Here is a 24,364-nt window from a genome sequence, read left to right on the forward strand (position 1 = left end):
TTTATGAATAGCTTAAAATCAACCCACCACTTTTGAGTCTTATTTCCAGCAGGGAGCCATCAAATCCCAAATTGCTCCTGCAATCAAAGTCAAATCGGCAGGCTTTTTTGCTGAGCTTTGCCAAGTATGCAAGTCTGCTCAATGGGATGGAAAGCAAGCCAGGCATTCACATTTCAGCTGAAGTTTCTTGGGTCACACTATGCAAAGGGGGGATAATGCTTTGTGTGTTGTCTGAATCCAGGGTCATGGTTCTTCACCACAACCTATAAGCACAGGACAAACCATGGTTAGTTATTGGTTATGGAGGAGAGATCTTAATCACATCTTGGCTTCAGACACACTAACCCAAATCTTAACATAGTTGCTGTGCTGATCTAACAAATCTGGGGAGGAGTAAAATGGCTGCAGTCTTCTTGGGAGTCAGTGAGTTTGAACTAAACCATGGTTTGTCTGTTCAGGGAAGTTTTTAATGTGTGACATTTTAATGTATTTTTGATCCTTGTTGGAAGCCGCCCAGAGTGGCTGGGGAAACCTAGCCAGATGGGCGGGCTACAGATAATAAATTATTATTATTATTTGTCTCAGCTTGACATGTGACTGTGGCACCTGCCTGTTCTTTGTTCATGGGCCTTCATTAAAAAAAAAAAATGTGCAAAGTATCCATATCCTGCTTGTCCAAAATATTCAAGGCAGTTAGCAAAAAAACCAAAGCAAAGAGATACAATAGGTAAAGGTAAAGGGACCCTTGACCATTAGGTCCAGTCGTGACCGACTCGGGTTGCGGTGCTCATCTCGCTTTATTGGCCGAGGGAGCCGGAGTACAGCTTCCGGGTCATGTGGCCAGCATGACTAAGCCGCTTCTGGTGAACCAGAGCAATGCACGGAAACGCCGTTTACCTTCCCACCGGAGTGGTACCTATTTATCTACTTGCACTTTGACGTGCTTTCGAACTGCTAGGTTGGCAGGAGCAGGGACTGAGCAACGGAAGCTCACCCCGTTGCGGGGATTCGAACCGCCGACCTCCTGATCGGCAAGTCCTAGGCTCTGTGGTTTAACCCACAGCGCCACCCTCATCCCTGAGAAATACAATAGACTTGGATAAAAAAAATAGCAATACTTTTGTAAAAGGCTCCTTCTTGGGTTCTTATCTCTGGCGGTTTTCCTCGACTCACAGTAACGACCCCGATCCAGCAGTTCTGTGATGCTGCAGGAAAGGGGCGATTGCCCTTCCCCAACTCTTCCTTTTTTGATTGCTGGGTTGTGGAAAAATTGTCTTCAGTGCCCACATGCCACAAGCTGTAGCATGCCTAGAAGGCTAGATCTTTTCAATTAAACTGGAGTGGTTGTTCTTCAAGGTTGCCACTAGGTGGAAATGTTATTTCACTTTTGTTTAAATGGAGCACTAAGAAGGTTGGCAGTAGGAGAAGATTGCTGTAGGTTGCAGAAGTGTGGGCTTGATCAGTCTTGCCCTATAGCACTGCTCCATAGTTGGTGATTGACAAGCCATATCATGCCTGTCAAACCTCACCCACTGTTGCCCCTCCTCCTTCCTTTGGATTATTGATAGAGTGCTGTGCAGTCTATAGACCTACTTTTCAGAGCAGCAAATGCAGAGCAAGTTTTCTGCACTTGGGACATCACCAAAGTAATTTTGAGGTGTGGCAGCTGCCCCCCTCCACCCCCCGCCCCGAATCCTACCTCTTAGATTTCCCCGTGATCCTGCACATATCACAGGCCACAGGGCTGGAGCGGTGGCAGCCACTATGAGCAGCAAGATTAAAGCTTTGACCACCATTAAGCTGCCTCATTCATAAGACTTTAATTAAACATTAGGAATAGCTGCAGAGATAGTGCAGGATAGTGCGCACCCCGGAAATGATCTCTTTCAGCTTCTGCCTTCTGGAAGAAGGTACAGGGTTATAAAGACTAGGACTAGCCGCCTGAGAAACAGTTTCTATCCAAATGCGATTTTGGTTTTAAACGCAGTGTAAGGTAGTCTCTATGGGAGTATATTGTATTTAATTATGGGGTATCAGAGTTTTTAGGGGGCTAACCAGGCTGGGACAGCAGGCATGTTAGTTTTTGAATGTCTGATGTAGATTTTTTTGATTTCGCTTTTCTGTATGGGACAAGGACAATAAAGGTTATCATATCGTAGCTGGCAATGTTAAGGAATCCATAAAGTAATCCATTTTAACAGCAATTTCGTTTTTTAAAAAACAGAGTAAGGTTAAAATAAAAAAAATCCTTCCAGTAGCACCTTAAAGACCAACTAAGTTAGTTCTTGGTATGAGCTTTCGTGTGCATGCACACTTCTTCAGATACTTCTTCAGATATTTCAGATACTTCTTCAGATACTTCTTCAGAGTAAGGTTGTATTGTCTACAAAGCCAAGTGAGTACAATGCTGGACTTGGACAAAGGAGATGCAAACTGAATTCCCAGCTCTGCTGTGGCCTTTGATAAGCCACCATTTCACAGAATCATAGAATTGGAAGGGACCCCGAGGGTCATCTAGTCCAACCCCCTCCAGTGCAGGAATATGTAGGTGGCCCATATTTCTCAGCCTTTGTTCCTCATTGGCAAAATAATAGGAATAACAGCAGTGCACCCCATGTTGGGTGAAATATTCCTGCCTTGCAGCGGTTTTGACTAGATGACCCGTAGGGTCCTTTCCAACTCTATAGTTCTATTATTATTCGACTGTTCATGTGAGGGGGAGAGAGGCAGCAACATGCCAGCTGCCCCAGGTAGGCAAGAATGAGACTTCACTTGTTGTCTGTAGAAACGTAACTTGGATGTTTCCTAGACCTGGGCCCTTGTATTTCTCTTTCTAGGTGATTTTTTCCTGTGGCTATGCTTTTTAGTTTATCTAAGCTGGCATTTATTTCCCTTTTTACCACACCCTTTGATCACCCAAGACTCTTAGGGCAGCCCACAGTTATAACAAATGTTACAACAAGAAGAATTTGCACGTGTTTTTTAAAAAACCAATCCATTTGAAAAACAGCATTATAGCTGCACAATTGAAAGTCTACTAGAGTGCCTTAAAATGGCACATATTTAGAAAGATATATTTTGAAAATTGAACAGTGTAATGACTATAATTATTGCATATATCATATACAGGTATATAAATTGAAATTCTCTATTTTCTGCTTTTTGTTTGCTTGCCTGTATAACTTTGCTATTTGAAAATGAACTTTATATTAAAACGAGAGAGAGAGCAAGCTAGGAACCACAGATAACTCTGTTCCTTGTAGACAACAAGCTAGCCTCTGATGCCAGCTTTGGATAAATGTGTGGAAGATTAGAAATGATTTTTAAAAATTACTGTAAAACTTTAAAACTTGCATGTTCAGACTTAGTGGCAGAAATTTTCAGCAGACCACCAGGGAATCAGCTGAGAGGCCATCAATATGGGGTAAAACATCCCCTACACTCTTTGGAAACCATTTGGATCCATTAAGTGGTCCTACTTCCCTGTGGAGGGAAAGGGTTGCAGAGAAGTCTAGTTGCACCAGGAAGTGATCTGACCATGGCACTTCTTTTGTTTCACTTTTACTTAATGTCAGTTCACCCACGTCCATAGAAGTGAACAGCAGGTCTAAGGCATGTTCGCGGCTATGGGTTGGGTCAAACTTATTCAGGGACAGCCCCATGGAGGCCATGCTTTCCACGAAGTCACCTTGTAAAGTTGTGTCAACATGGATGTTAAAATCCACTAGGACAACCAAACTAGGTGTCTCCAGGAGCACATCCGCCACGACCTGAAGCAGCTCGGGCAGGGCATCCTTGGTGCAGCGGGGAGGTTGGTACACCAAAGGGAATCCTGTATTGCCCCTATCACCCAACTTCCAGAGCATGCACGCAGAAAACTGGGTCTCCCCGATAGGATGCCTGGTGCAAGCTAACGACTTCCTAAAAATCACTGCACCCCACCTTCCCTGCCCAATTGACCTGAGTTACTGTGCGTAAGAGAAACCTGGTAGACAAGCTCATCAATGGTTCCTCTTCATCCTGGAGAAGAGTGACTAGTGGGGTGCCACAGGGTTCTGTCTTGGGCCCGGTCTTATTCAACATCTTTATCAATGACTTGGATGATGGACTCAAGGGCATCCTGATCAAATTTGCAGATGACACCAAACTGGGAGGGGTGGCTAACACCCCAGAGGACAGGATCACACTTCAAAACGACCTTGACAGATTAGAGAACTGGGCAAAAATAAACAAGATGAATTTTAACAGGGAGAAATGTAAAGTATTGCACTTGGGCAAAAAAAATGAGAGGCACAAATACAAGATGGGTGACACCTAGCTTGAGAGCAGTACATGTGAAAAGGATCTAGGAGTCTTGGTTGACCACAAACTTGACATGAGCCAACAGTGTGACGCGGCAGCTAAAAAAGCCAATGCAATTCTGGGCTGCATCAATAGGAGTATAGCATCTAGATCAAGGGAAGTAATAGTGCCACTGTATTCTGCTCTGGTCAGACCACACCTGGAGTACTGTGTCCAGTTCTGGGCACCACAATTCAAGAAGGACACTGACAAACTGGAACGTGTCCAGAGGAGGGCAACCAAAATGGTCAAAGGCCTGGAAACGATGCCTTATGAGGAACGGCTAAGGGAGCTGGGCATGTTTAGCCTGGAGAAGAGGAGGTTAAGGGGTGATATGATAGCCATGTTCAAATATATAAAAGGATGTCACATGGAGGAGGGAGAAAGGTTGTTTTCTGCTGCTCCGGAGAAACGGACACGGAGCAATGGATCCAAACTACAAGAAAGAAGATTCCACCTAAACATTAGGAAGAACTTCCTGACAGTGAGAGCTGTTCGACAGTGGAATTTGCTGCCAAGGAGTGTGGTGGAGTCTCCTACTTTGGAGGTCTTTAAGCAGAGGCTTGACAACCATATGTCAGGAGTGCTCTGATGGTGTTTCCTGCTTGGCAGGGGGTTGGACTCGATGGCCCTTGTGGTCTCTTCCAACTCTATGATTCTATGATTCTATGATTCTATAAGCAGTGGCAAGAACAGGCCCATCCGCCTCGTCCAACCAAGTCTCTGTTACACATGCCAGGCCAATTCCCTCCATTCATGATCAAGTCATGGATGGCAGCGGTCTTGTGAATCATTGACCTGGCATTGCACAGCAGCAACTTAAGGTCCTGTGGGTCTCCCTTGTTGATTCTAGCATCCTTCCATTCAGGACCAAACTTGGAGGCAGGGACAGTCTTCAAACGACGACTAAACCTGCCTCCTCGGTAAGAACATGATCTGGTCCTAGCGTAACTCCTCTTCCTGTCCGTGATCACTGAGATCGGGTGTCCCAATGCATAACACCCCCCCCCCCCGATAGAACCTGCCCCAGCCATCCTATTGGCTAGGGCCCACTTCTGGGGCAGCCCTGAACCTATCCCTTAAAAAAAAAAACGTTTTCTTCTGGCAACAACAGAACTGAAGAACCCACTAAAACCACGAAACGCAATTTACAGTTACGGACAGATTAAAATAACCTCCACCCCCATTAAAAGCATTGAAAACAACCCCAAGCTAACTAAAACAAAACAAGATAATATTTGAAACCTAACAGATTAAAAGGTGCTTAAAAACGTTTATAAAACACATTAGACACCCGGAGCAGTGAAAAGATATCAGAACCACCCCACCTCACCCCAGCTAGCAATGTCCCAAGAGTTTGGTCCAGCGAGTAAGGTCCCGCTCCCTAGGCCAGCTGGTGACAGCCTTGCAAAGAAGCAGGGCTTTCAAGAAAGTAGGTAAAGTCCTTGCAGGGAAGCAGACCCCACAGTCCTCGCCACAGACACGTAGTGCGCAAGCAAAAAAGGCACGAAGGTTATTTCAGCCAAAGCAAGATGAAGAAAGTGAAAATAAACCAAACGAGGCCTAAGTTTCAAGAGCACCTTATAATGAGTCATCTGCATAAGTTGTTTCTATACTCCACCCTTTAGCCAAAACGGCCCTTGGAGCAGCTTTTCAAAAACCAGTATCCGTAACCAGCTCCTTCCAATTCAGTTGATCTGCCGCTTTTTGCTTCTTCAGAACGAAGAAATGGCTCGCCAGCTGGTGGAGCTGGGCTTCCGAGGAAGCGGCGAAGTGCTGAAGAGGGAAGATTTCATAGCTAGGAAATTGGCCGCCGAGGCTTCGAGGCTCTCAGAAAGGCAGCAGCAAAAGTAAGTGTGCGTTTGTGTGTAAAATGAACCGTATCTCAAGTTCAGGAAAATGGAAGTAAGAGAGGATTCAATGTAAATTTCAAAGCACAACCTCGGACCCTCCAAGTGTCCCTATTTTCCAGGGACAGTTCTGGATTTACAGAAGCTGTCCCGGTTTCTGATTTGATCCCAGAATATCCCGCTTCGATCCCAGAATATCCCGCTTTGATCCCAGAATATCCCGCTTTCCCTTAGGACGCCCCTATTTTCATTGGAGAAACATGGAAGGAGGGTATGGAGTTAGGCGACGCCCCGAGCCAAGGAGATAAGTAGCTATGCAACCTTTAGAAGATATCTGAAGGGAAGCTTTTTAATGTTTTGTTTTGTTTTTATATATGTTGGTAGCTGTCCAGAGTGGCTGGGGCAACCCAGTCAAATGGGCAAGGTATGAGTAAAATAATAATAATTATAATAATAATAATTGTGTTATGTATTAAGATTAACTGCAGTTCTCACTCAGGGCCACCAGTATGCAAATGAAGGATTGAGAACTGTCGCTCACTGATAGGTTAGTTAGTTGCAAGTTGTTACTGTTACAAGTTACTTAGTATTATATAAAGCAGCCAGCTAGGCCACAGTGTGTCAGACTCCAGGAGCAGTTCTAACTGCTGTAATAAAGAGCTGTGAATCTAACAGAGCTGTGTCCTTTGTCTATCTTCCCCACTATTTAACAAATCGAATAGGTAAAGGTACCCCTGCCTGTACGGGCCAGTCGTGTCCGACTCTAGGGTTGTGCTCCCATCTCACTTAAGAGGCCGGGGGCCAGCGCTGTCCGGAGACACTTCCGGGTCACGTGGCCAGCGTGACGAAGCTGCTCTGGCGAGCCAGCACCAGCGCAGCACACAGAAATGCACATGGAAACAAATCAAATAGGACCTCACTATTTTCATCAGATAAATGCTGGAGGGCTGTATAAAACCAGTATGAAAATATGTTGGAAATGGCATCTAGGCCTTGGGTAAGATGTTGAATAAAGCCAAATCCATAACCACCCACACTAGCTGCTTAGGCCAGTAATTCCAAACTGTGTTGCAACAAAACCATTTATTTCCATTTCTTCAGACACACCAACAGTTAAAGGTTTCTGCCCACTGCAACTTTCCATGATTCATTGCTCTGTGTGCAGGTTCAGTCCCCGGTATCCCCAGGTAGGCCTGGGAGAAACTCCTTGCCTGAACTGTTGTGTACTGAAGTTCTCACCCTGGGCCAGCAGGGGGATACTGTAGATAATTTTCACTCAGGTTCACATATGCAAATAAGGGATTGAAAGTGACGTTCAGTGATTGGATAGTTAGAGAAAATGGTTACTGTTGCATTCTAGTGGAGCTCTATATAAGCAGGCTGGCTGAACCCTTCAGTTCAGTTCTGTTCTGGCCTGTGAATAAACAAGAGCTGTTTGAAGAATCGCTGGGTCGTCTGATATGTTCACCCACAACTTAACATGAACCCCTGGAGAGCCACTGCAAGTCAGTGTAGGCAATATTGAGATAGAGGTATGCATCATCTCACTTGGTCCATGGCGGCTTCCTATGTTCCTGTGAGTCGGAGGTGGAAAACTCTGTTGCATTTTTCCATTTGGTGCAATTGCACCTTCACCCCCATCATTCAGCCTGGACACTGAGGTCCAGCGCCGAGGGCCTTCTGGCGGTTCCCTCCCTGCGAGAAGTGAGGTTAGAGGGAACCAGGCAGAGGGCCTTCTCGGTGGTGGCGCCCGCCCTGTGGTACGCCCTCCCAGCAGATGTCAAGGCAATAAACAACTATTTTACTTTTAAAAGACAACTGAAGGCTGCCCTGTTTAGGGATGTTTTTAATGTCTAACGCTGTATTGTTTTTAATATTCAGTTGGAAGCTGCCAAGAGTGGCTGGGGAAACCCAGCCAGATGGGCGGGGTATAAATAAATTATTATTATTATTATTATTATTATTATTATTATTATTATTATTATTATTATTATACTGGGCTTGTGCTACACCCACCCCATGCACTTGAAACACACTCCCAAAGAATTATGGGAACTGTAGTTTACCCCCTCAGAGTATTCGTTCCCAACACCTTTAGCAAACTACAGTTCCCAGAATTCTTGGGGAAAGACATGCTTGAAATGTATGCGTTGGGTGCAGCCATAGCTACCACCAATGGTTTTGAACACGCCCTGTGGTGGAGGTTTTAGGCTTTTTCTCTCTTCCAGTTTTTTTTCTTTCTTTTTTTGCAAGACTCTTAGTTTGCTTGGACAGCTGTCAAGCATATGCTATCACGTTAGCTGTCAAACTGAAGCATGTGCCAGAGCAAAACATTTTCACTTCTTTCGGTCCATAACTTTGCATAATTGGTAATTGACCTCTGCCTTTTGCATACTTTGGGAGAACACAGAAATAAATGCTCGAAACCATGACCGCCAAAGCATTGCTCTTAAATTTGAGCTAACAATTTAAGGAACATTTTTTTTAGGTATTAGAATTGGGTTGTTGTTGTTTTCTAAAGGAATTTGTGTCGTTTGGGCAATTCCTGGGCTTTGGCTGCTGATTCTGGTTTCCATGCCTCCTTATTCTGGATTCACAATTTGCCTCCCAAAATGTGTTAATATACCGCTTGTTCAGACAAGAGCAGTTGTGGAATTCAGATAAATGAACTGAATTAACATGATTTTTAAGTATTCATATTTTTCTCCAACGTTGCAGTTCCTGTTCATGCAATGTGCAGCTACTCTGAGTGACCTCTAATATACTTGCTTTCTTTCTCTTTTTATTTTATTTTTAACAACAATTTGAGCTAAATTCTCAATCCTGCTCATTCCTGGATTCTCTAATCTGAGAGGAATGGGTTTGTGAAGTATAGATACACTTTACAAGATGGTTTAGTAACCAGTGAGCTCATATAGGTGGTGACAACATCCCTCCTAAGCAGAAAAATCTGCTTAGGGTAAGCAAGTCAGAGTCAAAACATTATGTGAATGTGATCTTTCCTTATTTCTAATCAAACTGGGTACAAAGGATGAGGAGATAACCTTACACAGGGCCTACAGTCAGGAAAGCATATCACGTATTGCGTATGGATTTCATATAGCTGAGCCAAAATAAGCTGACTAATCTTTAGTTGCAGGTCTCTGGTTTTTTATATATATATATATAAACGCCAGAAATGTACCTTCTTTCTTTTTGTTGCACACATGGGAGGCAGTTCATAACTGCAGCCTCCCAGTTATCTAAACCTTGTAATATTATTTTGCTTTTATTGAAAACAAAAATGACAAAGAAAACTAACAATGAAGTTATTTGGGGATTTTATCACATCTTCATGTATTGTGCTAGCTAATGAAAACATTACTAAAACGGTTGTAGTTGTTCACCATCTGTACCTACCCTTGCAGAAAGGCTTTTGCAGTGTTCTCTAAAAATGCATACCGTATTTTTCCGTGTATAAGGCTATGTTATTTTCTTTTAAAATCATGCTAAAAAGTGGGGGTCGTCCTACACGGATAGTGCATAGGGTGGACGTTTGATTGGTTGCTGCCATGGCTGTCAGCGACTATTGCGCGTGTTATTGGTTGCTGCGTCAGTGGGTGGTGTTGATTTGCTGACGCTGCGGCAGGTGGGATTGACAGCTTCTGCCAGCGATGGGACAGACGGAAGGCGGATTTTGCGGTGCATGCAAGGGAGCAATTTTAGGCAACCCCCCCAAAAAAGCTCAACAACCCTGGGTAATCCCCCCCAAGCCATCTCCTCCCATTTTCTTAAATGAGAGTTCCCCAAAATAGGGGACATCTTATTCATGGAAAAGTACGGTAATTTTACCTACTTGAATAACTACGAAATGCAAATGTGCGTTCTGACTAGTAGCGGCCTGTTTTAACCTGTTTAAATTGAGAATTAAAAAATTGTCCTTCCTTCCATGAGATGAGAGATAGTTTTCCTTTTCCAAGGGGGTGGTCTTGTTTATAGGATGTTTTAGCGGAAAAAAAACACTTTTCTTGAAGAGGCCACCAGGTTGTGCCTTGTTTGCTAGATCTCATGTTGTGCAGGGAACCAGCTCCTTTGCTGTAGCAACAAAAAACCAGAAGAAGAAGAGGAGTTTGGATTTGATATCCCACTTTATCACTACCCTAAGGAGTCTCAAAGCGGCTAACAATCTCCTTTCCCTTCCTCCCCCACAACAAACACTCTGTGAGGTGAGTGAGGCTGAGAGACATCAGAGAAGTGTGACTAGCCCAAGGTCACCCAGCAGCTGCATGTGGAGGAGCAGGGAATCGAACCCAGTTCACCAGATTACGAGTCCACCGCTCTTAATCACTACACCGCACTGGCTCTACACCACACAGGGTTTGTTCTCCGCCCTTCCAGTTGGTTTACATGGTCCTGCTTACTTACTGATGACCTTAATGCTTCAGGGGTGCAAGGAAGGGCCCAAGGAAGAGATCAGCAGAACAAAAAGCAAATGGTTGGAAAAAACATCTGGGCCTTGGAGTGGGTAAATGCTAAGGGCAGAACATTTTTGTGTGACAGAAGTTAATCAGACATTTTTTTCTGGCGGGATAAAAAAGAGAGCAAAACACACGAGGTCGGTTGCTGGTTCTTCCTGTCACAGGACTTGTGAATCAGCTGCTTATGTCAACATTCTTGCATCTTTCTACATGTCTGGAGAACACCTGGATATTTGTGTTGCCGTTTTCAGAAACCGTGGATCTCTGTGCAGTTGCCAAGCTGCTTTGCGTAGGAAGGTTTCGATGTGGACAAACTTTTTCTGATTCAACTGGTGATTGATCCTGTGCCAGTGCGTTGCCCAGGAGAGGATTATTTCCGAGCTCCTTGTATAAGTGGCTGGAGAACAGAGCCACTGAGCTACAAACCTACAAACCGGTGCTTCTTCCTTTCCCCTGTAGGCCTACGTACATCTGTCTGCACATGCCAATTCAGCCTTGAGATGCTTTCTGCCTCTTTCCTCGTCCCACTGTGCCAACACAATTCCCTAACCCTAAAGTCACCACTGCATATCCGGAATTGGGGTGGGGAGACCTCCATATTTGGAACTATTGATTCCAAGGGGTCTTGAGTGCTCACCTGTCTCACCTTTTAGAAAATAAATTCAAGCAATTGTTAATTAGACCTACTCGCCAGGAACCAGGGTGGATGAAAATCAATGATTTTTTTTTAAAAAAAAACCACAAAAAAGATTCTTTGATTTAAATCAGATTTTTTAATTTGAATTGGTTTTTTTTTAATTAAATTGGATTTTTAAAATAAAATGCTTTGGGAGGAAAAATCTTTCTATTTAAGTTTTCTATTTAAGTTATATTATAGTCCAAAGGCTATTCATCAGGAAATAAGGATTTGTTTTAAGTTTTTCATGTGTGCTAAAACTCAACCTAAGTTTTTTTTTAAAAAAACAACCCCGTTTAACCACATCAATTAACAAACGTGGATACATATGCTATAATGTTGTTGTTTTAGTTAAATAAATTGTTTAAATTGTTATTAAGGAAATGATTATTTTTCTCCTTCCAATAAAATGCAGCAGAAAAGTTGTCCAAATATAAATAGTTAACTTACTAAACTTCACAATAATTTCATAATTATCTGTCTATGTATTTCTAATAGTATAACCATATCAATAATTTTTGATACAACTGTAAAAACTGCTCTAAAAAATTATTATTCCAAAAATGAGACTTTCATTTGCTTGTAAATATTAAGATTATGCCAACAAGAATGAGTCTTTCTGTAAAAAACAAGATTTAAATCAAGTCTTACTGACTAGTGATTTAAATCGATTTGATTTAAATCAAATCCACCCTGTCAGGAACATTCAACTTGGCTTTAGTGAACACCCATCAGCTTTTTGGAGTTGTGATGCCAGCTATTCTGGATTAGCAGTACCTCCTGTCGTAATTGCAAGCCCAAAGCTACAGGGCCACTTTACATATTACACCATGGCAAACATGCGTGTTCCAAGGTTCTGTGACCAATCTGTGCTTCTAGGCGTGTGAACCTCTATCATACAGAAGGTTAAAACTATGTTTAAATGCTAAGCTTGTAAGAGTGCATATAAAATGCTTTCGTATGTATGTGGTCTAAACCACAGAGCCTAGGGCTTGCCAATCAGAAGGTCGGTGGTTTGATTCCCCACGACGGGGTGAGCTCTCGTTGCTCAGTCCCTGCTCCTGCCAACCTAGCAGTTCGAAAGCACGTCAAAGTGCAAGTAGATAAATAGGTACCACTCTGGCGGGAAGGTAAACAGCGTTTCCGTGCGCTGCTCTGGTTCGCCAGAAGCAGCTTAGTCATGCTGGCCACATGACCCGGAAGCTGTACGCCGGCTCCCTCGGCCAATAAAGCGAGATGAGTGCCGCAACCCCAGAGTCGGCCATGACTGGACCTAACAGTCAGGGGTCCCTTTACCTTTATGTATATCTATTGGCCTAGTACTAAGATGAAGGTCTACCAGGCTTGTGTGCTGAGCACTTCTTTATGAAAGTGAGTCGTGGGCAACTTTACACTCATCAGGAGCGTTGCTTCAATGCCTTCCACACGCACTACATCAGGAAGATTTTTGGCATGTCATGGCAAGACAGAAGTTCAAACAAGGATGTGCTCTCCCGAGCCCATATTCCCAGGGCCTTCTCACTCCTGTCTCAGCGACGTCTATGCTGGCTTGGTCATGTACACGGAATGGAAGATGGCAGGATCCCCAAGGACGTTCTCTGGCTTCAACCACTAAGCCTGCTGGCAGACCAACTCTGCTTTACAAAGATGTCTGCAAACGTGAAATGGAGGCTGGACACATGAGTCAACAGTGCGATGCAGCAGCAAAGAGAGCTAACGCTGTTCTAGGCTGCATCAACAGAAGTATAGTGTCCAGAACAAGGGAAGTAATAGTACCACTCAATTCTGCCTTGGTCAGACCATACCTGGAATACTGTGTCCAATTGGTGTGTGTGAGTGTTAATTGGGTTATTGTTTTTACTTTGATTTTATATATTGTGATCTTTTGTGTGAACCGCCCTGAGACCTCTGGGTATAGGGTGGTATATAAATTCAAATAATAATAATAATAATAATTCTGGAAGCCACAGTTTAGGAAGGATGTTGACAAGCTGGAATGTGTGCAGACGAGGGCGACCAAAATGCTCAAGGATCTAGAAACCAAGCCTGATGAGGAACAGTTGAAGGAGCTGGGTATGTTTAGCCTGTAAAAGAGGAGACAGAGAGGAGATATGCTAGCCATCTTAAAATATCTTAAAGGCTGTCGCATGGAAGAGGAAGCGTGCTTGTTTTTCCTGCTCTTGAGGGTAGGACTCGAGGCAATGGCTTCAAGTTACAAGAAAAGAGATTCCGACTAAACCTTTGGAAAAACTTTTTGACAGAGCTGTTCGTCAGTGGAACAGACTCCCACGAGAGGTGATGGACTCTCCTTCCTTGGAGGTTTTTAAGCAGAGGTTGGGTGGCCATCTGTCATGGATGCTTTAGCTGAGATTCCTTCATTGCAGGGGGTTGGACTAGATGACCCTTGGGGTCCCTTCCAACTCTACAATTCTATCATTCTATGAACCCTGCTGTATGGAAATCCCTTGCAGACGATTGCAGTGCCGGGAGACAGACAGACAGGGCTTGTATCCATAGCAGTGACCAGAGGAGGAATGCCCAGTGGGAGGAGCGCAGAGAGAAGAAATGCCATGGTGCTCCTGTAGCACCATGATGCCTTCATCTGCCCCGGCTGCAACAAAACATGTCTCTACCCTATTGGTCTCTACAACCACAACATACACTGTAACTCTCTGGCAGGTTGAATATACTCTTGAAAGCACGCTCCCAAGACAGACGGATGGCAACAACAACAACATACAGTGGTGCCTCGCAAGACGAAAAGAATCAGTTCTGTGATTCTCTTCGTCTAGCGGTTTTTTTCGTCTTGAGAAGCAAGCCCATTGAAGGATTAGCGGATTAGCGCTATTAGAGGCTTTTAGCGGCTTTTAGCGGCTTTTAGCGGCTTATCTGCTGATCGGATCAGCAGACAAGCCGCTAAAAGCCGCTAAAAGCCTCTAATAGCGCTAATCCGCTAATCCTTCAATGGGCTTGCTTCTCAAGACGAAAAAAACCGCTAGACGAAGAGAATCACAGAACTGATTCTTTTCGTCTTGCTATTAGCGCTATTAGCGGCTTTTAGTGGCTTATCTGCTGATCGGATCAGCTGATAAGCGGCTTAGCGGCTTAGAAAAAGGGGGGGGGAGGAGAAAAAAACCCAACAGGAACTCTTAAGACATTGTCATCTTGCGAAGCAAGCCCATAGGAGATTCGTTTTGCGAAGCACCTCCAAAACGGAAAACTCTTTCGTCTAGCGAGTTTTCCGTCTTGCGAGGCATTCGTATTGCGGGGCACCACTGTATTTAACTAGCTTCTATTTTCCTCTGATTATATTGTTCTAGTGCTTGCTTGCTTGCTTGCTTGTGAATTAGTTGTTTTCCCCCTGGATGTTATTGTAGTTAGCCATCTAAGGTTTTTTTTTTTTAGTGGAAAGGTGGTGTATACAGTGGTACCTCGGGTTAAGTACTTAATTCATTCCGGAGGTCTGTACTTAACCTGAAACTGTTCTTAACCTGAAGCACCACTTTAGCTAATGGGGTCTCCTGCTGCCACCGTGCCGCCAGTGCACGATTTCTGTTCTCATCCTGAAGCAAAGTTCTTAACCTGAAGCACTATTTCTGGGTTAGCAGAGTCTGTAACCTGAAGCATATGTAACCTGAGGCGTATGTAACCCGAGGTACCACTGTATATGAAACAAATAATTAATACATTCCACACATACAGTCTGTTGATGAAGTATGCCAGTTCAAGTTGATCCATATAAACATGTTAAGACCAACTCTGTGATCCCAGTCCCAAGTTTCTAAAGTAGGAGGCAAAGTTATAGCATACAGAACTTACCTCCGGTACTGGAAAGACAATTTAGATTTATCCGCCATGCAAGATAATTCTGTTGCCTAGCCCTTGCCAGGCTTCTATAGCATTGTAAATAAGTCTGCACAAGTTGCTGCCCACAGAAAGTTTCCTAATTTGCCAGTTGGTACACAAGTATGCTAGTTGTTTGTGATATATTGATGTCCTGAAAAGAGGGGGCAAATATCTCCTTCCTAATTTGCAAATGTTTTCCTTCTGTCTGATCAGCCGGAAGCAGTTCTGACTCCCTGGAAGCAACAAGGCAAGGGCCGTATTCAAATCTGCCTTATAGCACCAGCAAAGCAAGCAAAGGGTAGTACAGTCGTACTTTGGAAGTCGAACGGAATCTGTTCTGGACGTCTGTTCGACTTCCAAAACGTTCAGAAACCAAAGCGTGGCTTCTGATTGGCTGCAGGAAGCTCCTGCAGCCAATCAGAAGCTGCAGAAGACCTGTTGGACATTCGACTGCCAAAAATTGTTCACAAACTGGAACAGTCACTTCTAGTTTTGCAGCGTTCGGGAGCCAAAATGTTCGAGAACTAAGCTGTTCGAAAACCAAGGTACCACTATATGGGACTTTGGAAGGGAAGGTCAGAGTTCAAATTTCTATTCAGCCATAAAGCTCACTGGACTTGGACCGATCATGCATTCTTTCAACAGCCCTGCCAGATATGTTAGGCTATGAGGATAAAAACCTGCATCTATGTATGCCACCCTCGTGAACCCTTTAGAACAGTGTTTCCTAGACTTTCCCAAACAGCAGGGTTTCCTGCTGTTTTCGGACTACAAGTCCCATCATTCCTGACCACTAGTCTTGCTAGCTAGGGATAATGGGAGTTGCAGTCCAAAGACAGCTGGAGAGCCAAGTTTGGGAAACACTGCTTTAGAAAAAGTACGACTACAAATGTGTTTATGACGAGGGCACTATCTTAGTGTCCTTAGCCCCAACATTGCAGTCTTAGCGCTCATGTAGGGCACAATACTTTCAGCTGAGCACAAATGGGCGCTTAACTTAAAGACACAAATGCAATAAGAAAGGAACTGGATACGTCTTCACATTAGGTCAGAGTTATGTCTTTAAGTTTCGTCTTCCATATGTAAAGTATTTGAATATAGCCTCCATAGAGGAAAATTGAAGGGAGGGGAAGGAGGATGTGTCTTTTCTAAACATCGCCTTTTGGTTTTGGTGTCATAAATTCACCCACCGAAATACAACGGAAAGAATTAAGCACCGAGGATCCGAAGTTTCTTATTATTCTAAACGTTTCCATGTATTTGAGCGGCTGGGGCTACAGGAAATGCCAAGTGCCCCCCCCCAAGCAGTTGTGTACGCAGTGGAGAGATAACATACCTCCAACATGATTAGCTTCATGTGAGGGAAACTTTGCATCCTTCTGCATATGTGCGTCTTGAAGGCATTCCCCTGGCAATCCAAAAGGGAGGATGAATTGCAGAAGACTCTATGCAGCATTAGAAACAGAGTCTTTGAACACCCTCTGACTTTGAATCCCACTCGAACTGGAGCATCCCTGACAGTGTATATAACTTCGCATCGTCTTTAGTTATAGCTCTGTGTACAGTGGTGCCTTGCAAGACAAAATTAATCCGTTCCGCGAGTCTCTTCATAGAATCATAGAATCATAGAGTCATAGAATCATAGAGTTGGAATAGACCACAAGGGCCATCGAGTCCAACCCCCTGCCAAGCAGGAAACACCATCAGAGCACTCCTGACATATGGTTGTCAAGCCTCTGCTTAAAGACCTCCAAAGTAGGAGACTCCACCACACTCCTTGGCAGCAAATTCCACTGTCGAATCCCTCTTACTGTCAGGAAGTTCTTCCTAATGTTTAGGTGGAATCTTCTTTCTTGTAGTTTGGATCCATTGCTCTGTGTCCGCTTCTCTGGAGCAGCAGAAAACAACCTTTCTCCCTCCTCTATGTGACATCCTTTTATATATTTGAACATGGCTATCATATCACCCCTTAACCTCCTCTTCTCCAGGCTAAACATGCCCAGCTCCCTTCCTCATAAGGCATCGTTTCCAGGCCTTTGACCATCGTCTTGCGGTTTTTTCGTCTTGCAAAGCACGGCTATTAGCGGCTTAGCGGCTATTAACGGCTTAGTGGCTTTAAGAAAAAGGAAACAAACTCGCAAGAACTCGCAAGACGTTTCGTCTTGCGAAGCATGCCAATAATAATAATAATAATAATAATAATAATAATAATAATAATAATTTATTATTTGTACCCTGCCCATCTGGCTGGGTTTCCCCAGCTACTCTGGGCGGCTTCCATAGAAACCAAAAAACACTAAAATATCATACATTAAAAGCTTCCCTGAACAGGGCTGCCTTAAGATGTCTTCTGAATGTCAGGTAGTTGTTTATCGTTTTGACATCTGATGGGAGGGCGTTCCACAGGGCGGGCGCCACTACCGAAAAGGCCCTCTGCCTGGTTCCCTGTAACTTTGCTTCTCGCAATGAGAGAACCGCCAGAAGGCCCTCGGCGCTGGACCTCAGCGTCCGGGCAGAACGATGGGGGTGGAGACGCTCCATAGGGAAATTCGTCTTGCGGAATGACTCAAAAAACGGAAAACTCTTTTGTCTTGCGCGTTTTTCGTCTTGCGAGGCATTCGTCTTGCGAGGTACCACTGTATTTTGCATCCCAATTGGGTGGCTAGGAACAGATGGAATCTAGCATTTGGTACAGGCATCGAAACCTCACGACCATGGCTCTTTGAGTTTTTTGGTTATTTTTCTTTTCATACCCTAAATTTCTAAGCCCCATTTGCTCTGGAGTTGGAAGCCAAGCAGCTGTTCAGGTGATGGCATGGAAGTTTCAACAGGTCCTGAGCAGCTTTCACCCTCAAACTCAGCATGTCTATCTGGTCGTGCAAATTGCCCCTTTGTTTGTATCAGGAAGATTCACTGTGAGCTGTTTATTTGATTTTTGGTCAACGTGAGCTTTTGTAGGCAATAAAGCCCTACAAAGGTTTTGACATATGACACTGAAAATGTCTCGGAACCTCTTTTTGAGCTCTTAGTACACACATGTGAAAGTTATTGCAAGTGGACCAGTTTTAAACTAAAGGTATATGCCGATCAATGGACCTTCTCCGTTTATGGCCCAGTGATAACAGAAGTTGCTTTTGGCATTGTATTCTTGCTTTTGAGGATAACACATTGCATCTTAGTTGGTAAAAACCATCTCACAAGTGGGACCTAAAACCAAATACAGTGCTGCCTCGGGTTACAGATGCTTCAGGTTACAGACACTTCAGGTTACAGATTTCGCTAACCCAGAAATAGTACCTTGGGTTAAGAACTTTGCTTCAGGATGAGAACAGAAATCATGCAGCAGCAGTGGGAGGCCCCATTAGCTAAAGTGGGACCTCAGGTTAAGAATAGTTTCAGGTTAAGAATGGACCTCCAGAACGAATTAAGTTCTTAAACCAAGCTACCACTGTACATTCTCGTCTCCTAATAGGAGCGCTCCTCTTCGAGCTCCCTGCAAAGCTAGCCATGCCCTCCTTCAGCAGGCTATGCCACCCATCTGCACCCCCATCGTTTAGCTCAGACACCGAGATTCAGCAGCGAAGGCCTTCTGGCGGTTCCCTCACTGCGAGAAGTGAAGCTACAAGGAACCAGGCAGAGGGCCTTCTCGGTAGTGGCGCCCGCCCTGTGGAACACCCGCCCATCGGATGTCAAGGAGATGAGTAACTATATAACCTTTAGAAGACATCTGAAGGCAGCTCTGTATAGGGAAGCTTTAAAAAGTTTTATTACGTTTTTATATCTGTTGAAATCCTCCCAGAGTGGCTGGGGCAACCTAGTCAGATGGGTAAGGTATAATAATACAGTGGTACCTCGGGTTACATCCGATTCAGGTTACATCCGCTTCAGGTTACACACTCCGCTAACCCAGAAATAGTGCTTCAGGTTAAGAACTTTGCTTCAGGATGAGAACAGAAATTGGGCTCAGGCGGCATGGTGGCAGCAGGAGGCCCCATTAGCTAAAGTGGTGCTTCAGGTTAAGAACAGTTTCAGGTTAAGTACGGAACCCCGGAATGAATTAAGTACTTAACCCGCGGTACCACTGTAATAATAATAATAATAATAATAATAATAATAATAATAATTCAATTCCAATTGACACTCAACCTTCTATGGCTACTGAAGGTGCTCCGCCCCATTAGACCAGGGGCCAGCAAACTTTTTCAGCAGGGGGCCGGTCCACTGTCCCTCAGACCTTGTGGGGGGCCGGACTCTATTTTGAAAAAAAAAGGATGCAAGAGCACCACGAGTCCTGGTGACTGCTTACCTGTGTCTTGTAAGCGGCAGGGGCTGGCGGGGGGGACGGACGATGAGCAGTGCGTGCAGGGCTCCGGAGAGGGGCTGCTTAAAATGGCGGCCACTGCTGCTGCTGGCACCAAGAAGGCCCAGCCCCCTTCCTCCTCTAGGCACGGCAGGGAGAAGCCAGGAGGAGGTGCCGCCTCCGTGTGAGGGAGACGGAGGGGGAGGGAAAGAATGCATGTGCGCTGGCGATCCATACGGCGATTCCCGGACCGTCCACGGGCCGGATCCAGAAGGCAGTTGGGCCTGATCCATCCCACGGGCCTTAGTTTGTCGACCCATGCATTAGACCAGCTTTTCTCAATCTGTGGGTCCCCAGATGTTGTTGAACTACAACTCCCATCACCCCTAGCTAGCAAGGCCAGAGCTCAGGGATGATGGGAGTTGTAATCCAACAACATCTGGGGACCCACAGGTTGAGAACAGCTGCATTAGACTGTTTATGCTCCTTTTAGGGTGTGTGGGTTTTTTTTGGGGGGGGAGGTATTTCAGTAAACCCTGGTGCTCCCTTGATCATGCTGACAGCTCCCTCTTCCGTTGCCTCTGTTTGGCTTCTATGTGCTGTCACTTTTGTTTGCTGTTGGAGGGAGTGACAGTCCGTGGGATTTTCCTTTTTCCTTGGGGACATGTGGGCGACTGTTTACACAGATACATTGGGTATAACTATTTCGGAGATATTTTCCGCTTGCGACGTTCGCAAAAGGGTTATCAAAGTCTTCCATGTCTTACTGCTTTATGGCCTCTGTCAGGGAGGGGGAAGCAAATGGTGAAATCTTAAATGGTTTGCTGTTTGCCTTGAGCAGCTCAGGATTCTTTTCGGTTTGTAGCACAAAGAAGACAAGAAAGCCCTTCCTTTTAAATAGTGTGTGGGGGCCAGGAAATTTTTTTTGATGACTCCAAACGTTCTTGCCCTTAACATGTTTACTTTAATACAATATTAAGCAAGCTTTTTTTGAAAAGCTGCAGGTGTGTTTGGGTAGCTTTCCACTCTGTGCAAGTGAATTTGTTACATTAACAGAAATGTTTTTGCACCTGGAAATAGGCAGTGATAATCAACATGCTCAACCTAAAGAATAAATTGCTCCTGTTCTTCCTTGACCCCCTTCTGCTTTTAAAATTCTGAATGGTTTGGTGGAAATACCCTGGGAAGAAAGGAAATCTGTTTAGATAGGTATTGCAAAATATGTCTGTTTTGTAAAGAAGCATTTGTGGGGCTGGGTTCTTTTGTCTGTGCTTTTGGTAACAGTTTTCAGGTGAGTTAAGCCAGAGTTCAAATAGGATGTTTGTAAAAGACTGGAATTCTTGTGACCTGTTCTGAACCTTTTGGGGTAAGGTAGGATAAAAAAAAAAAGCAGAGACATCACCTTGCCAACAAAGGTCCGTATAGTTAAAGCCATGGTTTGCCCAGTAGTGAGGTATGGAAGTGAGAGCTGGACCATAAAGAAGGCTGATCGCCGAAGAATTGATGCATTTGAATTATGGTGCTGGAGGAGATTCTTGAGAGTCCCATGGACTGCAAGAAGATCAAACCTATCCATTCTGAAGGAAATCACCCCTGAGTGCTCACTGGAAGGACAGATCCGGAAGCTGAGGCTCCAATACTTTGGCCACCTCATGAGAAGAGAAGACTCTCTGGAAAAGACCCTGATGTTGGGATAGATGGAGGGCACAAGGAGAAGGGGACGACAGAGGACAAGATGGTTGGACAATGTTCTCGAAGCTACCAGTATGAGTTTGACCAAACTGCAGGAGGCAGTGGAAGACAGGAGTACCTGGCGTGCTCTGGTCCATGGGGTCACGATGTGTCAGACATGACTAAACGACTAAACAACAACAACAAGGATAAAAATCTAAATAATACTTGAATTTGATCAGTGACATTGAAGTATGAACTTCACCACAATGGGAGTAGGAGAACTCAGTGTAACATGTAGCCCTGCATTCCTTTTTTTAATAGAGTTACAAGCATGGTGGATCAGGGGAATGCTGTGAGGGTTTTTTAGCTGTTGACTGACCAAACTCAAAGAGTGGTCGCTCACCCATGGTTCCTGGTCATCCTGGCAAAAAGTGGATCTGTCCTGGGCCCATTGTTGTTCGAAGAGGTACAAATGTAAAGTTCTGCACTTAGGCAGAAAGAAGCAGCTGCACAAATATAGGACGGGGGCCCTGGTTTGCCAGTAGCAGATGTGAAAAGACCACAAACTTAACATGAGCTAACAGCATGATGCAGCAGCAAAAAAAGTGAAAGCTATTCTAGGCTGCATCAACCAAAGTATAATGTCCGGAGCAAGGGAAGTAATAGGACTATTCTGTGTTGCTGTGGTCAGGCCGCACCTGGAATATTGTTTAAGAAGGATGTTGACAGGCTGGAATGTGCGCAGAGGATGGCAACCAAAATGATCAAGGGTCTGAAAACCAAGATTTATGAGGAATGGTTGAAGGAACTGGGTATATTTAGCCTGGATAGGAGGAGACTGAGAGGAGTTCATATGTGTTACCTGCCCCTCTGCCGTCGCGATACTGGTGGCCCCAGACATGGCTCTGATGGGTAGCTAGTCTACAGTGCTGGAGTCCCTCTTTTCTCCTTTGGCTTTTCTCATTCCTATGTGAACTATTTTCTCAAGAGCTACTAGTAGTAAATCACTTGGACAGATCTGAAGTGAAGCTGTCGCATTATTTAAAGCCTGTTTTTTCTGTTGTTGTTTGTTTCTTCCTGCTGATTCTACAGCCAACTTTTTTTTTTTAATGTTGGCTAGTTTATGCCATTGTGCTTGTGTATGTATATATGCATAATTCCTACAAATGTTTTAAGCTACAATGCTAAAGGCAAGCTCTTGTTGTATATACCTTTAGGTGTCATTGCATTAAACCTCCTGGAAGGGGAAGAAATTGTATCTAGTGGCACTAAAATATGTTCCTCTTCTGGGCCTGGAGCTAAATTTCTCTCTCTCTGTCTCTCATGATGGAGCTAACTATTTCCTTGTTTTGGTCATTGGTTTTGGAGCAAAGGCTGCTTATTCTTTGCTGCCAGATGTTTTGCTAAAGATAGCTGTTGCATATTTGAGAGAAGCCGCTGATCCTAAGTTAAAATGCAGAAATGCAGGGAAAAAAGGACCAAACAAAAACGGACATTTGTATTTCAAAGCTTCAGGTGAAGAACAACCGCCAACTCAATTTGTCTTGCCTCTTTCCATTTTTAGCAACTGCAAGCAAGAGATTTTGCTGATCTTCTTTTGGCTAGAGTTGTGTGTTTTGTGATTCTTGTTGTGGCTGCCTTTCACTTTGTATTTATGTAATGCTAGGGGCTGCTGCCCCTGCTCAGACCGCTCTCCAACTCCCTCCCCCCATACCTGGACAACCCCTCCTCCCTTTGCACCTCATCCACCACCTCGCCTATCCCAAACTTCCCTTCTCGCTCCTCTCACAGCTCACCCCCAAACCCTTTTAAACAGGCTTCCTCAAACTCGGCCCTCCAGATGCTTTTGGCCTACAGCTCCCATGATCCCTAGCTAGCGGGACCAGTGGTCAGGGATGATGGGAATTGTAGTCTCAAAACATCTGAAGGGCTGAGTTTGTGGAAGCCTGCTTTCAAAGGATGGTGAAAGTGCTTCAGATAACAGTTGGGCAAACTGCTTTCTAAAGCTTTACACCTCCTCCATTAAACAGCTTTCCTAGGCTGCCTGCCACCTGTCCTATTGTTCTCTCACCTACCTATTATCCATTCCCATGTGATTCTGGAGTTCACTAATTTGTATTGTATTGACCCTCTGAACAAACCCTGTGATGGAGACCACTGCTGTCCCCATTTTAGGGGTTCATGTGTGTCCAGGCCTTTTTTTCCAGCTGGAACTCAGTTCTAACACCTCTCAGGTGGGCGCCATTGACATTATAAGAGAACAGAGGAGGTGCCCATGGTGAGTTCTGGCACCTCTTTTCTAGAAAAATAGCACTTTCTGTGTCACATTTGGATCTGGACTTTTTACGTAGACTAGAAAAGGCTTCCAGTCCTCCTTGAAAGATTCTAAATCTGCGTCTCTTCTTGTTGCTATCAGTTTTGCCATCTCAACATATCCCATGATTTTCATCAGCCATTTATCCTTTGAATGTATTCTGTTCTTCTCCCACTTGTGTGCATACGGATTCCCCTGTGGAATCTACTCCTGAGGAGGCATACATAGGATTGTGCTGTGAGTGGCTTGGTCACACACACTCACAAATGGCTTAGGAGGGGGAAAAACAAATTATTTTAAGTAGTGTAAGACTCTTGAGAGTCCCATGGACTGCAAGAAGACCAAACCTATCCATTCTGAAGGAAATCAGCCCTGAGTGCTCACTGGAAGGACAGATCCTGAAGCTGAGGCTCCAATACTTTGGCCACCTCATGAGAAGAGAAGACTCCCTGGAAAAGACCCTGATGTTGGGAAAGATAGTAGAAGTATCTACACAAGTAGAAAGGGACGATAGAGGACGAGATGGTTGGACAGTGTTCTCGAAGCTACCAGCATGAGTTTGACCAAACTGCAGGAGGCAGTGGAAGACAGGAGTGCCTGGCGTGCTCTGGTCCATGGGGTCACAAAGAGTCGGACACGACTGAACGACTAAATAACAACAACAATGTTCAATAGAGCAGCCCATCACTGAAAATTCAGTCCTTTATCTCTCTCACTCTCTGTGTATTATTACCGCAGGTGCACGGCAGCTCCCAATCAGAGGCATGCTGTGGGCAAGATTGCTATTAATTGAAAGGAATTCTATTTATACACCTGCCCCCCCCCAAAAAAGATTCCAAAGGTAGAGCATATGCCAGAGAAGGGGAAGTGCAAGCAAACAGCCCACACAGCATTGACACAGTTATA

At 44.5% G+C, this 24,364-nt stretch overlaps 1 protein-coding gene across 2 annotated transcripts in view; it reads left to right on the forward strand.

The window, feature by feature from the left end:
• The window catches only part of CFAP299 (cilia and flagella associated protein 299), a 335,705-nt gene that overhangs the window by 6,067 nt on the left and 305,274 nt on the right, over positions 1-24,364 (forward strand). For both annotated transcript variants that reach the window (XM_082236767.1, XM_082236768.1), the window contains exon 2: positions 6,061-6,191. In XM_082236767.1, coding sequence (XP_082092893.1) covers positions 6,061-6,191 — 131 coding nt within the window. The remainder of the gene's footprint in view (positions 1-6,060; positions 6,192-24,364) is intronic.

This window comes from Podarcis vaucheri (genome assembly GCF_965113315.1).
Source record: "Podarcis vaucheri genome assembly, chromosome: 9".
Lineage (NCBI taxonomy): Eukaryota > Metazoa > Chordata > Lepidosauria > Squamata > Lacertidae > Podarcis > Podarcis vaucheri.